At 50.2% G+C, this 15,953-nt stretch overlaps 6 protein-coding genes across 6 annotated transcripts; 4 read left to right on the plus strand and 2 right to left on the minus strand.

Moving 5' to 3' along the window:
* Positions 1–88: 88 nt before the first annotated feature.
* On the minus strand, positions 89–3,177 carry ASPSYDRAFT_81493 (uncharacterized protein; the record flags this gene model as incomplete). Its single annotated transcript, XM_040851094.1, has 2 exons — positions 89–1,221; positions 2,949–3,177. 2 exons carry the CDS (start codon positions 3,175–3,177, stop codon positions 89–91), a joined length of 1,362 nt encoding a protein of 453 aa, XP_040698275.1.
* Positions 3,178–4,336: 1,159 nt separating this feature from the next.
* Positions 4,337–6,021, plus strand: ASPSYDRAFT_209954 (uncharacterized protein; the record flags this gene model as incomplete). The annotated part of the gene is made up of 5 exons (XM_040843972.1): positions 4,337–4,546; positions 4,597–4,683; positions 4,736–5,023; positions 5,070–5,704; positions 5,755–6,021. Exons 1-5 carry the CDS (start codon positions 4,474–4,476, stop codon positions 6,019–6,021), a joined length of 1,350 nt encoding a protein of 449 aa, XP_040698276.1. The 5' UTR covers positions 4,337–4,473.
* A 1,749-nt stretch (positions 6,022–7,770) lies between these two features.
* On the minus strand, positions 7,771–9,469 carry ASPSYDRAFT_93393 (uncharacterized protein; the record flags this gene model as incomplete). The annotated part of the gene is made up of 6 exons (XM_040852831.1): positions 7,771–8,233; positions 8,311–8,433; positions 8,496–8,666; positions 8,740–8,892; positions 8,945–9,359; positions 9,415–9,469. The coding sequence occupies 6 exons, from the start codon at positions 9,467–9,469 to the stop codon at positions 7,771–7,773; spliced, it is 1,380 nt and encodes a 459-aa protein (XP_040698277.1).
* A 2,171-nt stretch (positions 9,470–11,640) lies between these two features.
* On the plus strand, positions 11,641–12,700 carry ASPSYDRAFT_160499 (glycosyltransferase family 32 protein; the record flags this gene model as incomplete). Its single annotated transcript, XM_040842915.1, has 2 exons — positions 11,641–11,910; positions 12,011–12,700. 2 exons carry the CDS (start codon positions 11,641–11,643, stop codon positions 12,698–12,700), a joined length of 960 nt encoding a protein of 319 aa, XP_040698278.1.
* Positions 12,701–12,792: 92 nt separating this feature from the next.
* Positions 12,793–13,515, plus strand: ASPSYDRAFT_466090 (uncharacterized protein). Its single transcript, XM_040847273.1, has one exon. It carries the CDS (start codon positions 12,884–12,886, stop codon positions 13,403–13,405), a length of 522 nt encoding a protein of 173 aa, XP_040698279.1. The 5' UTR covers positions 12,793–12,883; the 3' UTR covers positions 13,406–13,515.
* Positions 13,516–14,060: 545 nt separating this feature from the next.
* ASPSYDRAFT_49594 (uncharacterized protein) lies at positions 14,061–15,617 on the plus strand. Its single transcript, XM_040847867.1, has 3 exons — positions 14,061–14,363; positions 14,413–14,525; positions 14,584–15,617. The coding sequence occupies exons 1-3, from the start codon at positions 14,137–14,139 to the stop codon at positions 15,492–15,494; spliced, it is 1,251 nt and encodes a 416-aa protein (XP_040698280.1). The 5' UTR covers positions 14,061–14,136; the 3' UTR covers positions 15,495–15,617.
* Positions 15,618–15,953: the final 336 nt, after the last annotated feature.

The following is a 15,953-nucleotide window of genomic DNA, read 5'->3' on the forward strand; positions in this document are numbered from 1 at the left end:
GTTAGTTAGTGTTATTATGTGAACGAGTAACTACACAAGAGGTATACTGAATATTCAAGTAATCATTACGCTCTAAAGAGTGTAGGTATCATGACGCAGCGCTAATAATGTCCGGAAGCATGTTGCGCGTGTTGTTCCGGATCTGCGTTGAGCCAACAACAAACAGCGAGCTGATGTACCAAGTGTTCCTGTGGCCCTGGAGGCCCTTCATCTTGCCATACCAGCCGTCCGCAATCTCGCTCGTCGGGGGACTCAAATGAAACGGCGAGAAGTCCACAAAGTCTTGAAACGCTGGCTCCACTATGGTGCTTCGCGTGGCCGCCTCAATTTCCTCCTGTGTCTGCGGGTCGACCGAGTTGTACCAATAGAAGAAGTACCCCGGAGAAGCTGCACCAGCGATCTCGACCACTCCAGGAAGACTGGCGACGTGGTACGGTGTGTTTTGGCCGACGTTGGTGTAAGCAACTCCGGCGTCGAGCCCGGTATTGTTCACAACGCCCGCGTAGTAGTGCTTGCCAGAGAGCTTGCCCAGGATGGACTGTTCCTGCTGGTCGAGGCCAAAGTACTTGGTATTGTCCAGGACCGGCGGCATAGCAATGATGAGCTGCTTGGCCTTGATGAGCTTCCTGCCAGAGGGAGTTTTGGCCACCAGTCGTACGCCGTCCTTGCGGGAGGATCCACGCTGGGCTGCAACGATGGAGGATTCCAGCAAGACATGCTCCTTCAACTCGGCTAGGGCGTTGTCGTAAATCTGGGCGTTGTAGTGCGTGGCACTGCGAACTGCTTCCCCGGTATTCCCCGCCACCTCAATGTGATTGCCGTCGTTGAAGATGGCCAGTGCGGTGGTGTCCAGGGGATTGCCAGGCGTCGCGGGCCATAACAGACCTGCCTCGGCCGATCCAGAGGAGAGATTCTGCTTTTCAGCAAACTCTGGCCAGGTCAGAAGCAGCTCTTCCGGCACATTGTCCGGCAGGTTGTTGAGATCGTCGAGGAAAGGATATTTGTCGAGCACGGCCACATAGTCGTTCTCGATGGTCGACCGGGTGTGGTTGCTAAGGGCCACTTTGTCGGTAAAGTCGTAGTACTTGGGCTTTCCGAAATCCGTGGGCTTAAAAGGCGCCAGAGGCGAGTTCAATCGCTGGAAAAAGTCACGGATGATGGGGATATCCTCGTGGAGCTGCACGCCACTGTCGATGCTGGCCCCCGTGGCCTCGTCGTCGACTAGTCCTCAAGCGGAACCCCGTACCTAAGTCAGTGGCCTTGTCATAGTTGGAAGGGTCTTGCATAAACCAGTTTATGCGTAATGATTCAAGAAGTCAGTTACCTTCTGTGGTCATACTGGTTTGGGTTCTGTACGGTTGCCGCTTGTCCGCGGGCCGAGCTACCGGGATACCTTAACCTGCCTATATCCCTGTAGATCGATTGTTCCGAGGAACAGCGCCCAGAGACCTTTATTAATATAACAAGTTTCTCTACCTTACTATACGTAATTCCTCAGTCAGGAGTACGATCCTCAGTAAAAAATTTCATCAATATAAGCCAACAAAATGACCGCTCCGCAACCCAAAATAATCCTCCACTGGTATGACAGTCATATTTTCAACAAACCGCCATATATCTAGCAGATTCCAGGTACCCAGCATACTATCTGAGCTAGTAGTAACTAAACGTGAGAATTACAGGCTCGAACAATCCCGCTCCCACCGCATTCTCTTCCTCCTCGAAGAGCTCCGCCTGCCCTACAAGCTCAAAACATACACCCGCAACCCGCTCACAAACCTTGCCGAGTCATCCCTTAAACAAGTGCACCCGTTGGGGAAGTTTCCTGTTATTGAGGTAATATTCCCAGAAAGCGATGGCGGTAAACAAGAACCACTAGTCGTTGCCGAGAGCGCAGTGATAGTCGAATATCTTGTTGAGAACTTCGGACGGCATATGTTACCATGTCCACCATCGACTTCAACAACAGGAGACGGCAATAACGAGACTGAAGATAAGCATAGTAACTCTACCGATTCGATTAATAAGGATTGGAGTAGAGACTGGCTCCCGTATAAATACTTCCTAAACTACGCCGAGGGAAGTATTATGAATGTGCTTCTCATAGCCGTGATGGTTACATGTTCGTTCTCGCCATCCTTTCCTTAATGATGACTCGCATGATTTTATATAGTACATGCTAATTTCCCCTTGTTTTGATGACGTAGTCCTCCACAAATCTCGCGTCTTCCTCCTCGCCCGCCCACTAGCAAAGGCTATAGCATGGCAGTTGGACCAGAAATACGTCAAGGATTCATTGAGCACGCATATTAAGTTCCTGGAAGGTGAATTTAAGAAGGACGGTGGGGACTTTCTGATCGGTGATAAGCTAACCGGCGCGGATATTATGATGGTTTTCCCGCTTGAGGTACTGCAGGCGAGGGGGGATTTAAATAAGATGAAATGCCCTGGGCTGGTGGTGTACTTGGAGAGGATTCAAAAGAGAGATGCATATAAGAGGGCCAATGCGCAGATTTTGGAGGTTACGGGGAAGGTGAGGAGTATGGGGATTGAATGAAGTACTGTACTATTCCCATAGGAGGCGAGGCCTTGGTTGAATCAAACAAATGGTCTTATTTAGACCTATCATCAAAAATGATCTCAAACGACGTAATAGGAAGAAATGCCTGCCCCTCCGGCTTATGAACAGTCCTAACCCTAAACCCAGCGTTTTCAAATTTATCTACCTACTCGGCCTCCGTCCTTTGAAGCGCCGAAAAGCACCCCATCATCATGAAATCCAATAGCGCAGACATAGGACTCACCGGGTCTTTGCGATCATTATAAACTAGGTCCCGAACGAGAAGCACAGAGTCCGGCGCCATAGCTTCCCTAATATTAGCCAGAATCTCGAGTGCCTGCTTATCCGGCCAGTCGAGCAGTACCGTGCGCATATAGTAGCCTCGCACCTCGGAATGTCCGGGTGCTTCCCCCAAGTCGCTCCGCCACTTCAACCATCGTGAAGGTCATGTTCTGATCGGCTAGACTGATTGCTGCATAAGTTCCTGCTGCTCCTCCGCCGATGATAGCAAAATCGCGCTCGACGACGTCCTCTGCAGCATATGCCGACGGGTCGAATTGCTGAGCGTGGACAGAGCCAGCCAGGGCCGCAGCGACAAAGAGAAAGATAGTCAACATGTTGGAGCGATGAAGGAGTCTGATCTGGCTTGGGACTGCAGGTGCTGCCAGAGTGCCTTTTATGCGGATACATCCTGGGGCTCTGACTTACTTTCTTCCGCCAAAAACTCCGGTGTCGGGCCAGAGGGCGGAAGATCGATACATTCCCCAGAGCAAGTAAGCACGGCTGAAATAAATAAGCCTTGCTTGAATAGATCTTACGGGCTAATATGCCTGCGAAGCACTGCCTCGCTGTACAGTGGTAATTTTAAACGGTCTGATCAGCTGAAGGAAGCTGCGACACAGGAAGACAGCCATGCATTAGTTCTCCTGACAAGAGCCGTGTCAAACGAGAAATGATCCAGGGCAAATGCAACACTTTCTGCAGTGCTCTTACTAGTGCTTTTCAAAGTGGGCTCCCAAAGCCTAGTACACAGTGTCCCCGCCTGTCAGATCTAACTTACTTATAGGTTATCACGAGCTGAACACTCGGCGCCATGGAGAAATGGACGATTCATGTTTACGGAGCTTCTGCGTTGCTTGAGTTACGAGGTCTGCTGGAGCTCCTAAAGCTCTTTATTCCGTTAAGGTTTCAAATTGTAAGTTCAGGATTCCTTCATGAGTTTTCCACTGACGGGGGAAAGATTCTGTGCTGCCTTCAGCGAGGGCTCCAAGTACCGCAATCCCTCCCCTTCCACCAAATCGTCTTCGATTTTCAATTGACTGCCGGTGTGGGAATTGAAAAATAATCTGCAAGGAGAGGGGGAAAAACAAAATTTGGTCAATCCCTTCCCCTCCATGAACCGTCCGATCCGGTTTGTATTCCAAGACAGAGTCTACATAGATAGCACGCCCAACGAGGCCGACATTCTCCAGAAAGGTTTAATGGTCAGCGACGGATTGCGCCGTTACCCCAGAATGAGTAAAGAGTGGCTTCCCCGCATCTACTATTTCGCGCCTGTGATCCATCTCGCTTGACTGCGGCCGAGGCAGGAGGCTGTGAATACAAGAAGGCGGCTGGTTCCGTTTATATAGTCCGGCACCCATTGGTGGAGGGCACGGCCCTGCACGTTGATGTCGTGGTTCTGTTGGTGACTGTCAGTGGGATATTTTCAGTTGCCCATTCCTGACTTGATCTCGCGAAGAGTATGGAGGATTTTCCAGTCTTCTTCCCCTTTATATAGTACAGCCCTGGGTACTCTGCAAATTTCCTGGTCCAGGCCACTCGAGTCCTGTTTTTTCTGTTTAGACAGAATTTCTGCGCATCGTTGATTCTTCCCATGCGCACAAGGCCGTCCTGCCAACAGCCTAACCAATATGGATACCGGTTCCTCACTCTCTTGCCCCTCTCCATTTATTGCAGAGTCTTCCATCACAGATACCGGTGGATGTCCGTCCCTCAGTCAAAGATCGGAGCCCACGGTTAGCTGACTCTCTCAGATATTGCCGGTCGCTGGTGCAAAGAACTTATTGCTACGACGTCTTGTTGCTTTCCATGCCCAATAACTGATTGGAGATACCCAACAGGTAGCTAAGCTGCATATCTATTTCGTCAGCAAGTTCACTGATAAGATCCAAGACTTCACATTAGGAATGATTGGCTGGATTGGCGCATTTGACCTAGTTCTCTTGACTGTCATCCTGGTCTCCTTCGCCGTGCTACCCCCAGCAACCACGATGCGCCACTATCTTACAACTAGCCCTGTCGTTGGCTTCACGTTTATGGCTGTATCGTTTATCATCCCATTAAGCCCGCATATCACCGAATGTCGCAACAGCATCACGCCAAATGACTGGCTTTCGGACCTGTATTGCGCTGTCTCTGGATCCCTCCTTATCTATGGGGCCTGGGTCGTTATCCTGAGCTGTATGTTCTCGACCTCCCTAGCTAAACACATATTAAGTCTCCGCAGGCTTCTTCCGCTCCTTTTTCTTATATATACATCTCTGCTGGGAGGTGGAGCTCGGGGCAAAGTTCAAGTACAGTTCGCTTGTGGTCATCTTTGGCGGCTCAGGTGCCCTCCTAGCCCTCGCCCTTCTCCTTTCAGGGGTCTCGTACCACATCGGCAAGCTCTGCTATATCAACTTCTACAGGAGTACAGAGTCATTTTGGGGACCACTACTAAGTGTATCCATTCTCTCGCTGATAATTCAAATCGTAATATCTGGCCACTGCATCTTCCGCGTGGTGCAACCATCCGAAAATCCTCTGCAATTCTGTAGGCTGCGCCAATCCTGGGCCTCGCGCGACTCGCCACTTGGTTTATCGCACGGAATTACACGCAGGCAGGTTCTTCGCCGAGTTCGACGCATACTTCAATTACAGTGGAGGGCGGTCTTAATAGCTGCGCTGATTGTTTTCCACACAGCCTTTATGGCTCAGGCCCTGCTGCGTGCTGGGGATGCCACGACTTATTCCATTGACGAGGTAATGCCTTGGATAATCTGCTTGCTAGATTCCATGGGTAGTTCAGAGGAGTGCGCCTCCTATGCCGCACATTTTGGTCCTAACGGGAAAACTACGATGGCTGCCTGGTGCCTTCTCGCTGTGTGTCAATCTTTCCATCTGTCATGATAGTGCGAGCTAACTCTTTCCAGCTAACAGGCTTCTGGGCTTTTGTTTGCGTCGCCCGATGGACAATGGTGGCCGCTTGGATTAAATATGTGAGACAGAAATGGATGACAGCGCAAAGTATCAGGCACATGCCGGTGCTCCCGGATCAGTCAAGTGACGAGGAAAGATTGAGTAGCACGTCCCATTCTCTGCGATCTAGGTACACTCATACGAGTATGGGAGAAAAGGAAGTGACCTCCCCAAAGTCGGCGTACTTTTCAGGTCGTCTTCCAGGGCCTCCTACTGTATAGAAATAAATATCGTAATAGCTGGGGTGGAGACTTCTAACTGGCACCCACGCCAGTTTCAAGGCCCATATAGTCATTTACCTATATGATTAAGGCTCCGCTATACTCCTCCAGACCTAGCCTCCCTAACCCTGCCATAAGAAGAATAGGCATACCAGTAACCGTCAGATACCTGGATTGCCTAACCACGTGGTACATATGTTCCGGTTATAGAGTAATACTAGACTTAACAGTCTGTGTAGAGATTTGGTCTCAGGTGAGTAGCTTCCTACACAGAACTTGCATAATCGATGCATGGGTGCTTGCCTGCCCCCATTTAGCACCGGCAAGAGCAGTGCGACATGTGAAAGCGAGAAAATGGTGGAGCGTACAACTGGCGTAAGCACAGCCTGGTTAAAACACCAGGCCTGGTTCCAACCTTTGATAAGTCGAGTCTGTGGACACGCTGTGCCGACGTCCAGTCGATCATCTCGCTGTCAAAGATCCCCCCCTTAACCCCAGCCAACGTGAGTGGAGCCACCCCGCAAGTCCGTGTTCGTCAATCTTCGCGAACGGAAAGACAAAGTTCTGTCGTCAGACGGGGCCAAATGAGCGTGCCTTCGTTTCGTTTGGTTTCCGGTGCTCCGAGGCAGATTTTCGTGAACCTATAGGCTTTCCCGACGATTTTGTGGGAGGATGCGCCTTCCTGCACCTCCTTCGCGGCGCCACCAAGTTGATTTGAGGTTTCAGACCACTTTGTCGGACGGCGAACGGTTGCCTTCCCCGTTCGTAAATTCAGGCGACGGCCCCTCTTTATCGGACCCATCCGCCGGAGACAGACAGGCTTGAACATGTCAACATCGTCGAACGAAGGTCCTTGATCTGCTAGATGCAGAATTCTGTTTCGCCTCCCGCCAAGGACGGAAAGCTGTAAAACCAGCCCAGCCTCAGGAAAAGTAGGGCTCATGCCCTCGTCTGCTCAAACGGTCGACGAAGAGCGGACGGGGCAGCCGGAGTGACCAACGTGCATTTATAAGGATGCGCTAACCCCCTGTAGTTCAGGATCACAAGGGACGACCGGGGATCAATAGCTTCGGCAGTCAGCTGCCGTCCTTCATCGCCCTGTCGATCTTCGTCTGAGTTTGAAGCATCGAGTTTTCCTCTATGAAGCAAGTGTCGCGAATATGCCAGCCTCGAGATTTCGTGTAAGCACTAACGAGAGGGAACCCCAAAGTTATTTTGCTTTTTCAGGTTTAAACCATGTCCAGTTGCGGGATTTCGAGAAAACGTTAGAGCGCGATACGGGAGCTCTGCTTTAATCACCCCGTCTGGAGCGCCTGTGACCCCAGCGCCAAGTTATATACATTATTGCCACTGTATTCTCTGTGATGCATATCTCCATCTGCTTAGGGCTTGCGGGCTGGGGCATCCCAGTAAATGCTCAACACCAGTCTTGGTATTATCTTCCCGTACATTCATTTGCTTTTATCTGTTCAGCTCCCAAAAGCAGTCGACTAATGGCCTCACTATATCCATCAAGCGCTGAGACATCCAGGCCTTTCTTGCAGGAAACCTCGACCGGAGAGGACTTGGACCTAGCTGTATTCACCTCAGAACCTCTTGAAGAACCTCTTGAGCTGGCAGGCCATTTCTGCGCGACTCTATGGATGTCACCATCATCTACAGATGCTGACATATTTGTAGCTATACGTGTTGTTGATGGTAGTCGCGAGGTCCAGTATCGCATGCCTTCGACCCCTTGCTTAACTGTACTCACGATGTATAAGGCGGCGGAGTCTCATCAGCCGAATGTCTCGGCGGACTCTCAGCTATACCTCCATGATCCCTTGGAACAATTGCAGCCGGCCTGGCGACAGGCGGCGCAGCCTCTATTACCCGAGGCGGACCAGATGTAGGCTTCGTCTTCACCTGTTTCCTCCGCCGCCGAACCACCATAAACGCACCCAGCATGAGACATCCAACAATAACACCAACAACAATAATTGCCCGCTCAGCGGCAGGGCTCAATCCAACCCCTGTACCCCCAGCGCCAGGGGTGGGCGTAGGCGTCGGTTCGAACTCCCCTGCAAGCAACAGGCTTTGCTCGCTGCAGAAGTTCGGCTCATGGTTCTGTAGGCGCCGATATTCGTTGACAAGGCCTGAGGGGCAGCGCAGCTCACTGCCTGGAACTGACATGTCTATTGCACCGATGTTTGTGAGGTTTGGGAGGTTTATACTGTTGTAGTTATTAGCTCTGGTGCTGCGAGTGATGTGTTATGCGGCGTAAAGCGGTTAGATGGTTTGAATACTTACACTGCGATTTCCCCGTTCACGGAGAGTGACTTGACCCGCTCGATGCTGGAGTATATTTCCATCGGCGACTCGGAGGTGATGCTGATGTCCGCATCGGAGTCGCGGACGCCGGGCATGTCGAGTCTGCGGTCGATGTCTCAGTTTGAAGAATTGAGATGGAGCCATTAAGCTACATGAAAACTTACGCTGTGATGTGGCCCTCGAGCGTAAGGGAGCCACTTAACCGCTGGAGGGAAGGGAGGAATACACCCGGAAAATTGGCGTTCTTGCTCTCGACTTCTAGTCCTACCTGGCTGCTCTTCGGATCTCCTGGTATTCCCACTGGTCCTAGAGTCTCGAGCTTTGGAAGTGACAGGCTATCCCACGGGTGGTTATTATCTTGATGCATCCTCCAGATGATCGGGAGAGGAAGGTGTACAGCTAACGAACCTTGATATATTACCGTGGATCTCCAACGCAAGCGCTGCTGTCAGAGCAGGAAGATCGATGACGGCCGGGGTGTAGTGTTCAATCGGTGAAATCATTGCAGCAGCCCAAACCACCAGCCCGGACGGGCTTATTTCCAGCGACGGAAATGTCACACTGTGTATGTTAGCTTCGCTTTACTTCTGTCAGAACGAAAGTAACAACACACTTCTCATACGACCCGTAGATATAGACGCGCCCAGCGAACTTCAGCGCCGCAAAATCAAACCAGCTACCCTCAGGATACTGCTGCAAGCTCAGATGCTCGATCCGCTCTAGCCGCGGCATTGCGACGCGGTTCATTCTGGGGGCGGAATGAAGATCGAGCTCTTGCATGTATTTCACGTTGAGCATCTCGACACTATCCAGGTTGTAGTCGTAAGAGTTGCTGCCGAGAATCCCGGTGAAGTTCGTGACCCCATTGAGCACGATCGCTCCCGTGAAGTTGTCTTGCAGGTAGATGTTGCCTGCGAGCGAGGTGCAGCCGTCGAAGGCGAGGAGTTGATCGGGGTGCGTTAGGTTTAGGCGGTGTTCGTTGGTGAGAGAGAGGCTGTCGTTTGTGAAGCAGTGTCGCGCATGAATACCTTGCGAGTTTCGGGTAAGCGGATTCAAAGTCGTGCAGATATTCGAGTGGCATACCTGGGGGTAGCATCCCGGCGACAATCACCGCGAGGGCAATGGTGTATGCAATCATCGTTGATATGCTCGTCGTGGCATATTGCGGACAGACCGATCGCGACATCGGATTCTTGGGTTAGCACGAGTCGGGGAAGGAGAACTACAATTAAGTATCCGTCGCTCGCTGGGCCTCAGCAGGTGTAAATTGCCCAGGCGCCAACACTGGTCGGGCGTCGAGGGCTCAGCCTCAATGGCCGTGCGCCAGCCCTAGGGCGAAATCGGGCCTATTATACCACAAAGATAGCTTGGCTACGAGATCATGCGCCATTACGACCGAGATCCCTCCCTCACAAGGATTTGCGGGAGATATCTCCGTCTCGTTCATGACTTGTTCGAGTTGGTTACCAATCCCAAGAAGCTGTCTGTGGTCAAGGGCACTACCTTCTATAGTATTGGAAATTGCATCGTCGATGTAGTCTGGCAGTGAGAGCAGCCGTTTTGTCAAGGTAAGCTCCTTTCCAATATCCAAAGCACCGATGCTAGGCTGTGAATGATTCAGGTTCTCTGTATATTTGTGAAATGATGCTAGGAACGATAGTTAATTCTGTTTTAGATCTCAGATACGCGTGAAAATATTTTCATGTATAAAGGACTACCCCTCTAAGGCCCTAATACTCAGTAATTTATTCTATAGTAAATATAAGTATTTAGAAGGACTGTAATGCCTTCTCCCGGAGATCCCAGGCTAAGGTGGTAAAAGTCTTGATTGGAGCTGTAAGCAGGCCGGAGTCCAGAATCCCAATATGATGAAGGGACAACAGCGGCTGATTGAGTATCCAGGCCAGGCTTTTACAATATCGCAGATAACATCAGACGCGAGAAATGCTTCAAGGGACTTTTGTGACGCTGTAGGTATTCTTGAGTCGTCAACGAGGTTCAACAACCCCATCCTATAGCTCTGACACTGGTCTGCTATATAAAGTATGTTGATATTTATAAATATTTAGGCTCTTGTGATTAAAATACTGATCCTGAAAGACCTGCTTTAATAATATTCTGGTATAAGAAAGGATACTTACTGCTCAATGGTTATATATATTAAAAATATTTCGGTGAAGACATGAGGACTCTGGTTAGCGTGTTGAGAGTAGCTTGAATTTAAGCTTAGCCGGAAATATCTTGTACTAGACCGCGATATACTGTTTAATTTTTCGGTAGGAAAAGGAGTCAGGTGGTTTCTTGCCACTGACTATATTAATTAAGGTTATCATGAAGTAAAGGAAAATAATATGATTTTTAAAGAATAAGGTGTATTACCACGAGCCCATTAATTCGCGCTATCTGTCAGGGCTGCTTGCTAGGAAAAAAAACTAGCCTTGGGACTACTTGTAGCAAGGAGTGCGCAACCGGGATTTCCGCAAAGGATGTGCCAATAATAACGACGGTTTTAGAAGCCATGGCTTGTGGGAGGAAGCTAATACCCACTATCAGCAGAATTCACTGAGGTTCCTTTCATGGAGTACCGACCCTCCGCTTATTATATTAGTATAAGCTTACTATATATAAGAAAGGCTCTCTGGTACTTAATTTTTTAGATCCCGTGTACTAGCTACAAGAATTTAGAAGAAGCTTATCTATTGTCTCAGATCTAGACCTAGCAGATGCCCGTATGTCTAATTCTAGGGTCGAAAGTTTGATCTTAACTATCTCCTAAGAGGAGAGGGCGCCGCATACAGCAGGTAACAAAGGCCCTTGATGGTTCCGGCGAGTGGCGCACCGAGTCGTGACGCAACACCCGGTGCAGCCTTCCAAAGATCCAAAGAAATCATAGCGCGGAGAAGGCGGCCACATAGTACACGGTTACGTGTGTGCAGGCTGCAAAGTTTTTTACTTGCACGCGCAAACTTAAATAGCCTCCATTCATAGTTGTAGGTGCTTAGTTTCTTTTTTACCACGAGCCAGGGAGTTGAGAGCGAGATGCTATGAGCTATATGATATCTAAGGTAAGGTATAATTGATATATTCCAAACCAGAACTTATCTCACATCTGCAGACTTTCCCGAGGTTGGGGCACGCGCCACTGCGATGACGAGTTTCTGGAGGTGCCTCATCTACTCTGCCTCAAGAGGCACCAGCACCAACAGCAATAGACTATATGACGAAGAACGAGGTCTTGACTGGAATTCTGGCTTGTGGCGCGGTCGGCGACTGAAACATCTATGGACCCTGAGGCCGCTGAAGACTCTCATGCTGCTGCTCTTAACAGACCTGATAGTTGTCGGGCTGCTGCTCCAGACCTTAAACCCTCTTATTATCCTACTCTACCGGAATAAACAACTCTTCAACCCTCATGTTGTGCTGTCTAGCCACAATACCTCAGATATCTGGCATCAGACAAATCAATCAAATAACATACCGCGAATCCTACACCAGACTACCGCAACAGATGTGATTCCAGATGATTGGATCCAGTCACAAAGGAGTTGCAAGGACGCGTATTCGGAGTTTGAGTACATGGTAAATCTCTCATCACCCGAGATATTCATTTACCTGTATCAGCATGGCTGCATAATGAAGGGAGCAAGTAGCTTCAGAGATCACTGATTATTATCCCCAGCTATGGACCGATGATTCAGCACGCGACTTCCTCTCTATTGAATACCCTTGGTTCCTGGGCACTTGGGACAACTATGCTTTCCCTATTCAGCGTGCAGACGCTATTCGGTACTTTGTTTTGTACCACTATGGCGGTCTTTACCTCGACATGGATACGTGGTGCAATCAGACCATCCCCGTCCACGCAGTTGAATCCGATCCCGTGACACACCGTGCCCTCTTCCAATCGACACTACCGACTGGTATAACAAATAGTTTCATGATGGCAACTGCGAAGCATCCAGTATATGCGGCGGCAATCACCAAACTGCCAGCCTCCCATGCCATGACCCAGTTCTGGGCTCGATTGCAACCCTACTGCGCGATAATGGTATCCGCTGGGCCTATGTTTTTGACATTAGTGGTGAAAGATTACCTGCTTAAACAGCCTTCACTATCATCACCAACCGTGGGGGTCATTAATGCAACCGAACTCGCGCCATACACCACCAACATTGAAAGTGGCACTTGGCATCGAGCAGACGCGAGGGTTTTCATGTGGATTGCAGATAAACCGTGGATATGGTTCAGCGCGGGGACGATAGTGCTTGTTAGCGGGTTATGCACCTTGGATTATCTGTTGATGATAATCTCTAGACGTCAGCCTTGGAAAGTTGCCACTCATGGCCTAAAACTGGCCAAGGTAACTTAGGCAGAGCGGGAATGTAGGTCTTTGATGAAGAAGGCAGACTATATCCGACTGTCGATCACTGGTTGCCAAACAAACATGGAATCACGGTCGAGGTATAACCGGGGGATGATTATACAGGCGAGTCATTGCAAGGGATGCTAGACCGCTGCACCAAAAGCCATAGCCATCTATCTCACGCAAGTTATGACTGGAAAGGCCACCAGCTGGGGGTGGCGTTTTCCGGTGGAATTCCGGTCTCTTTCTGGCCCCGGACTATCTGTCTCAGCTCCAAATCTGAACTGCTGGTTTGGTGCAAGTGGAGAATTACCCAACCCCGGATTGGTATCGAAAAGAGACCGTGTCTCCAAGTTCGAGAAAGGTTCTCCAATTCGAGATACTCGTAAAGCATCTTTCCCGCATTTTACGTTCCTTCCTTCAGCCTCACAGTTCGCCATCATGCCTGCTACGAGACGTCCGTACCGACCTCACAAAAGCCCGGCATGCGACCGGTGTCGAAGATTCAAAAGGAGATGCACCAGGAGGGCCTTGCCATCGCGAAGCACCCCGGGGAGATTTCAAAAGGAGGTGATTTGGCAAATGATGCGGCCATACGCCAGTGAGCTGATCCCATTGTACGTACACCACGGCCGGGCGGAAAAGCAGTGGCTAACAAGCAATGTTATAGATACTTTCTTCTTCCAGCAATGCTTTTATGTGCGGGGCTGACCAACTATTTCGCAGATTCCATGGTGGGATGCGCAAGGCTAATGCAGATTCTAAGCCTCGTGATCGGGCCTGGTTTGCAGGAGCGCTCACCGTTTGGACCTGGAACCGGTTACAATCTATGATCTCTCGAGGCTTCGTATGTAAATTCTGGCAAGGCGGTCTCGTGGGTAGCGCGGTTGGATAGAAGCATGCGGACGTTATTCGCCATCAGCCTTGCCTGCTAGGCGGATATGCAGTGGCCTAGCCACCAAGGATAATTTTCACCCAGTCGTTGACAGTCCTTTTCGACGTAGTAATGATTTCGCTGCTCGACCGTGGAAAAAAAAAAAGAAACAGTGTGTTGGGCGCGTAAACGATACAAAAATAGCCTTGTCGTATTTCGATCCAGGGTAGTCTCCTCTGCCTTGTCCGGGACGACTGGCTCACGCTGCATCCCCAAATAGCCGCCAACATGACTCTTCGAACAAGAGTTTTCAAGGTGCGGTCACCACTCAATGACACAGCCTCGCTAGGGGCTGGACGACCAAACTGGTTGATATGGTTGTGGTTAGAAGTGGCATTTGTCCCTGCCAACATAAATGGGGCGGATCGCCTCACATGTACTTGATGGATCACACACAAATCACTATTTTGTTTAAGTTGCTTTTACCTCAACTGTATCTGTGACCTCTTTTGCCGCACCTTAATCGACCGCCTGTGCTCAGTGCTTTAGCGCCGTGCCGTCACCGAAGATGAGCTCCTCCCTTCCCAAGGATAGTCTTGAGGTTGTGTCAAGCGAAAGGCACTCGAGCGACGACTCTGCTTTCTCCGATGCCGAAGAAGAGGATATCACTGCAAGCAATGGTGCGATCATTGCACCAAACGGCAAATTTACGTGGCCTTTCAAAACATTATCCACTCTCGTCCGGCTGGCAAAGGGGAAAGTAAGCAAGGGTGTTCTCGAGTTTATCAAGAAACAGTGAGTGTCGTTCTCGATGGTTTGTTTTTGCCCTGCTAACATTCTCTAGCCTCGCGGGCACCAGGCTTATATTCGTCGTGGGCCAAACCGGCTCGGGCAAGACCACCCTCCTGGGCGAGATAACGAGCCAGGAGCTCAAGATTGGCCATTCGGCTACTTCTGGTAGGATTGCACACCTGACCATAGCCCTGGACGATATATGCTGACGCGGGCACCCTAGGAACTCTTGGTTACCAGGTCATCCCAGCCATCATCCACGGCCAGCAGTATCTCTTCATCGACACACCAGGGTTTGGAGCAGCAGATCTGAGTGATGAGGATGTATACGATGACATCATGAGCTGTGTGGGCACTCTGGGCCAGTGGGTGACCATCGCGGGTGTGATGTTTGTCCACAATGCCAAAGACACAAGGCTGACAAGGGCTGAAACCACAACAATCCGATGGCTGGAATGCTTCTGCGGCCCTCAGTTCTTCAAGAACATCACAATTGTCATGACACAGTGGGACGATATCACCCAAAACAAAATGGAGCGGGCGCGCGAGAATGCGAAAGACCTGGAAACATTGGCATTTGATGACATTTTGTTTCCGAAACATGTCAAGGGTGGCCGTGTCTACAACCACGGTGTGAACATGGGCACCGGAAGCAAATGGGACGTGTTATCCTACGAGAGCAGAGTGGAAGAGCGTCGCCAATTGGCTGCTGATTTTGTACGGTGGAGTTACGAACGTTGTGAGTCGGTCACGAAACTCCAGGTCCTAGAGGAGATGGGCAAAGGTTGGGGACTGTACGAGACCGAGGCAGCAAAGTCCTTGTTTCGTCCGCCAAAGTCGCCCACGGTGTGCGTTCTACGAAACAAAGCCCTTCTGATGGACTTGGATGAGCAAGTCATTTCCCAAGTCAATGAGGATAAGAAAACCGCGGGGGCAGCCCCTACAGCGGCAACGCAGCAGCCAGCGGAGGAATCGACTTGGAAATGGTGGGAAATTGCAAAGGAGGTTGCGTGGACGTTTTGGGGGTTCAACAAGACGGGCAAGACCAAGCTTACTGAATATCAGGCCTCGGTGGCTGCGGACGTGTGGGAGCGTTTGAAGAATTGGTGGTCAGGGACTGCGCCGCCTCAGTAGATGGCGCGAAGTTTCTTTCCTTGTCTGTATTGGTGTTTGACTGCTGTGCTTTGTTGTTGCAAATCCGTGCCACAGATTCAGAATGAAATTGTCACTTATAGTCTGAGCCCTATCTCCACGAGTACCAATCTTCACCTCGGCTATGGACCAACAGTCGTTGTAGCTGTTTCGATTTTCAACGAAGGCAAAGAAGCCGTTTGCTGAGAAGAAGGCGGTTAGGTGTTTGGTGACCATGGAGTGATGGTTAGAGCCAGGAAGCTGAGGGCCGCAATAGGAAATGAAGAAATGACCATTCGGGTGTTTGTTCTTGAGATGTTTGTTCGGGGTTCTTTTATCTGCTGAATGCGCTATCAAAGCCCATGCCCTGTGATTGCGTAAAGAGTAATAGAGGCAGGACATAGTAAGATCAAGCTGGATCTCTCTAGTCTACCTAGTCAGGCAAGGGCCGGGCCCGGGTCC

This window comes from Aspergillus sydowii (assembly GCF_001890705.1).
Source record: "Aspergillus sydowii CBS 593.65 unplaced genomic scaffold ASPSYscaffold_13, whole genome shotgun sequence".
Lineage (NCBI taxonomy): Eukaryota > Fungi > Ascomycota > Eurotiomycetes > Eurotiales > Aspergillaceae > Aspergillus > Aspergillus sydowii.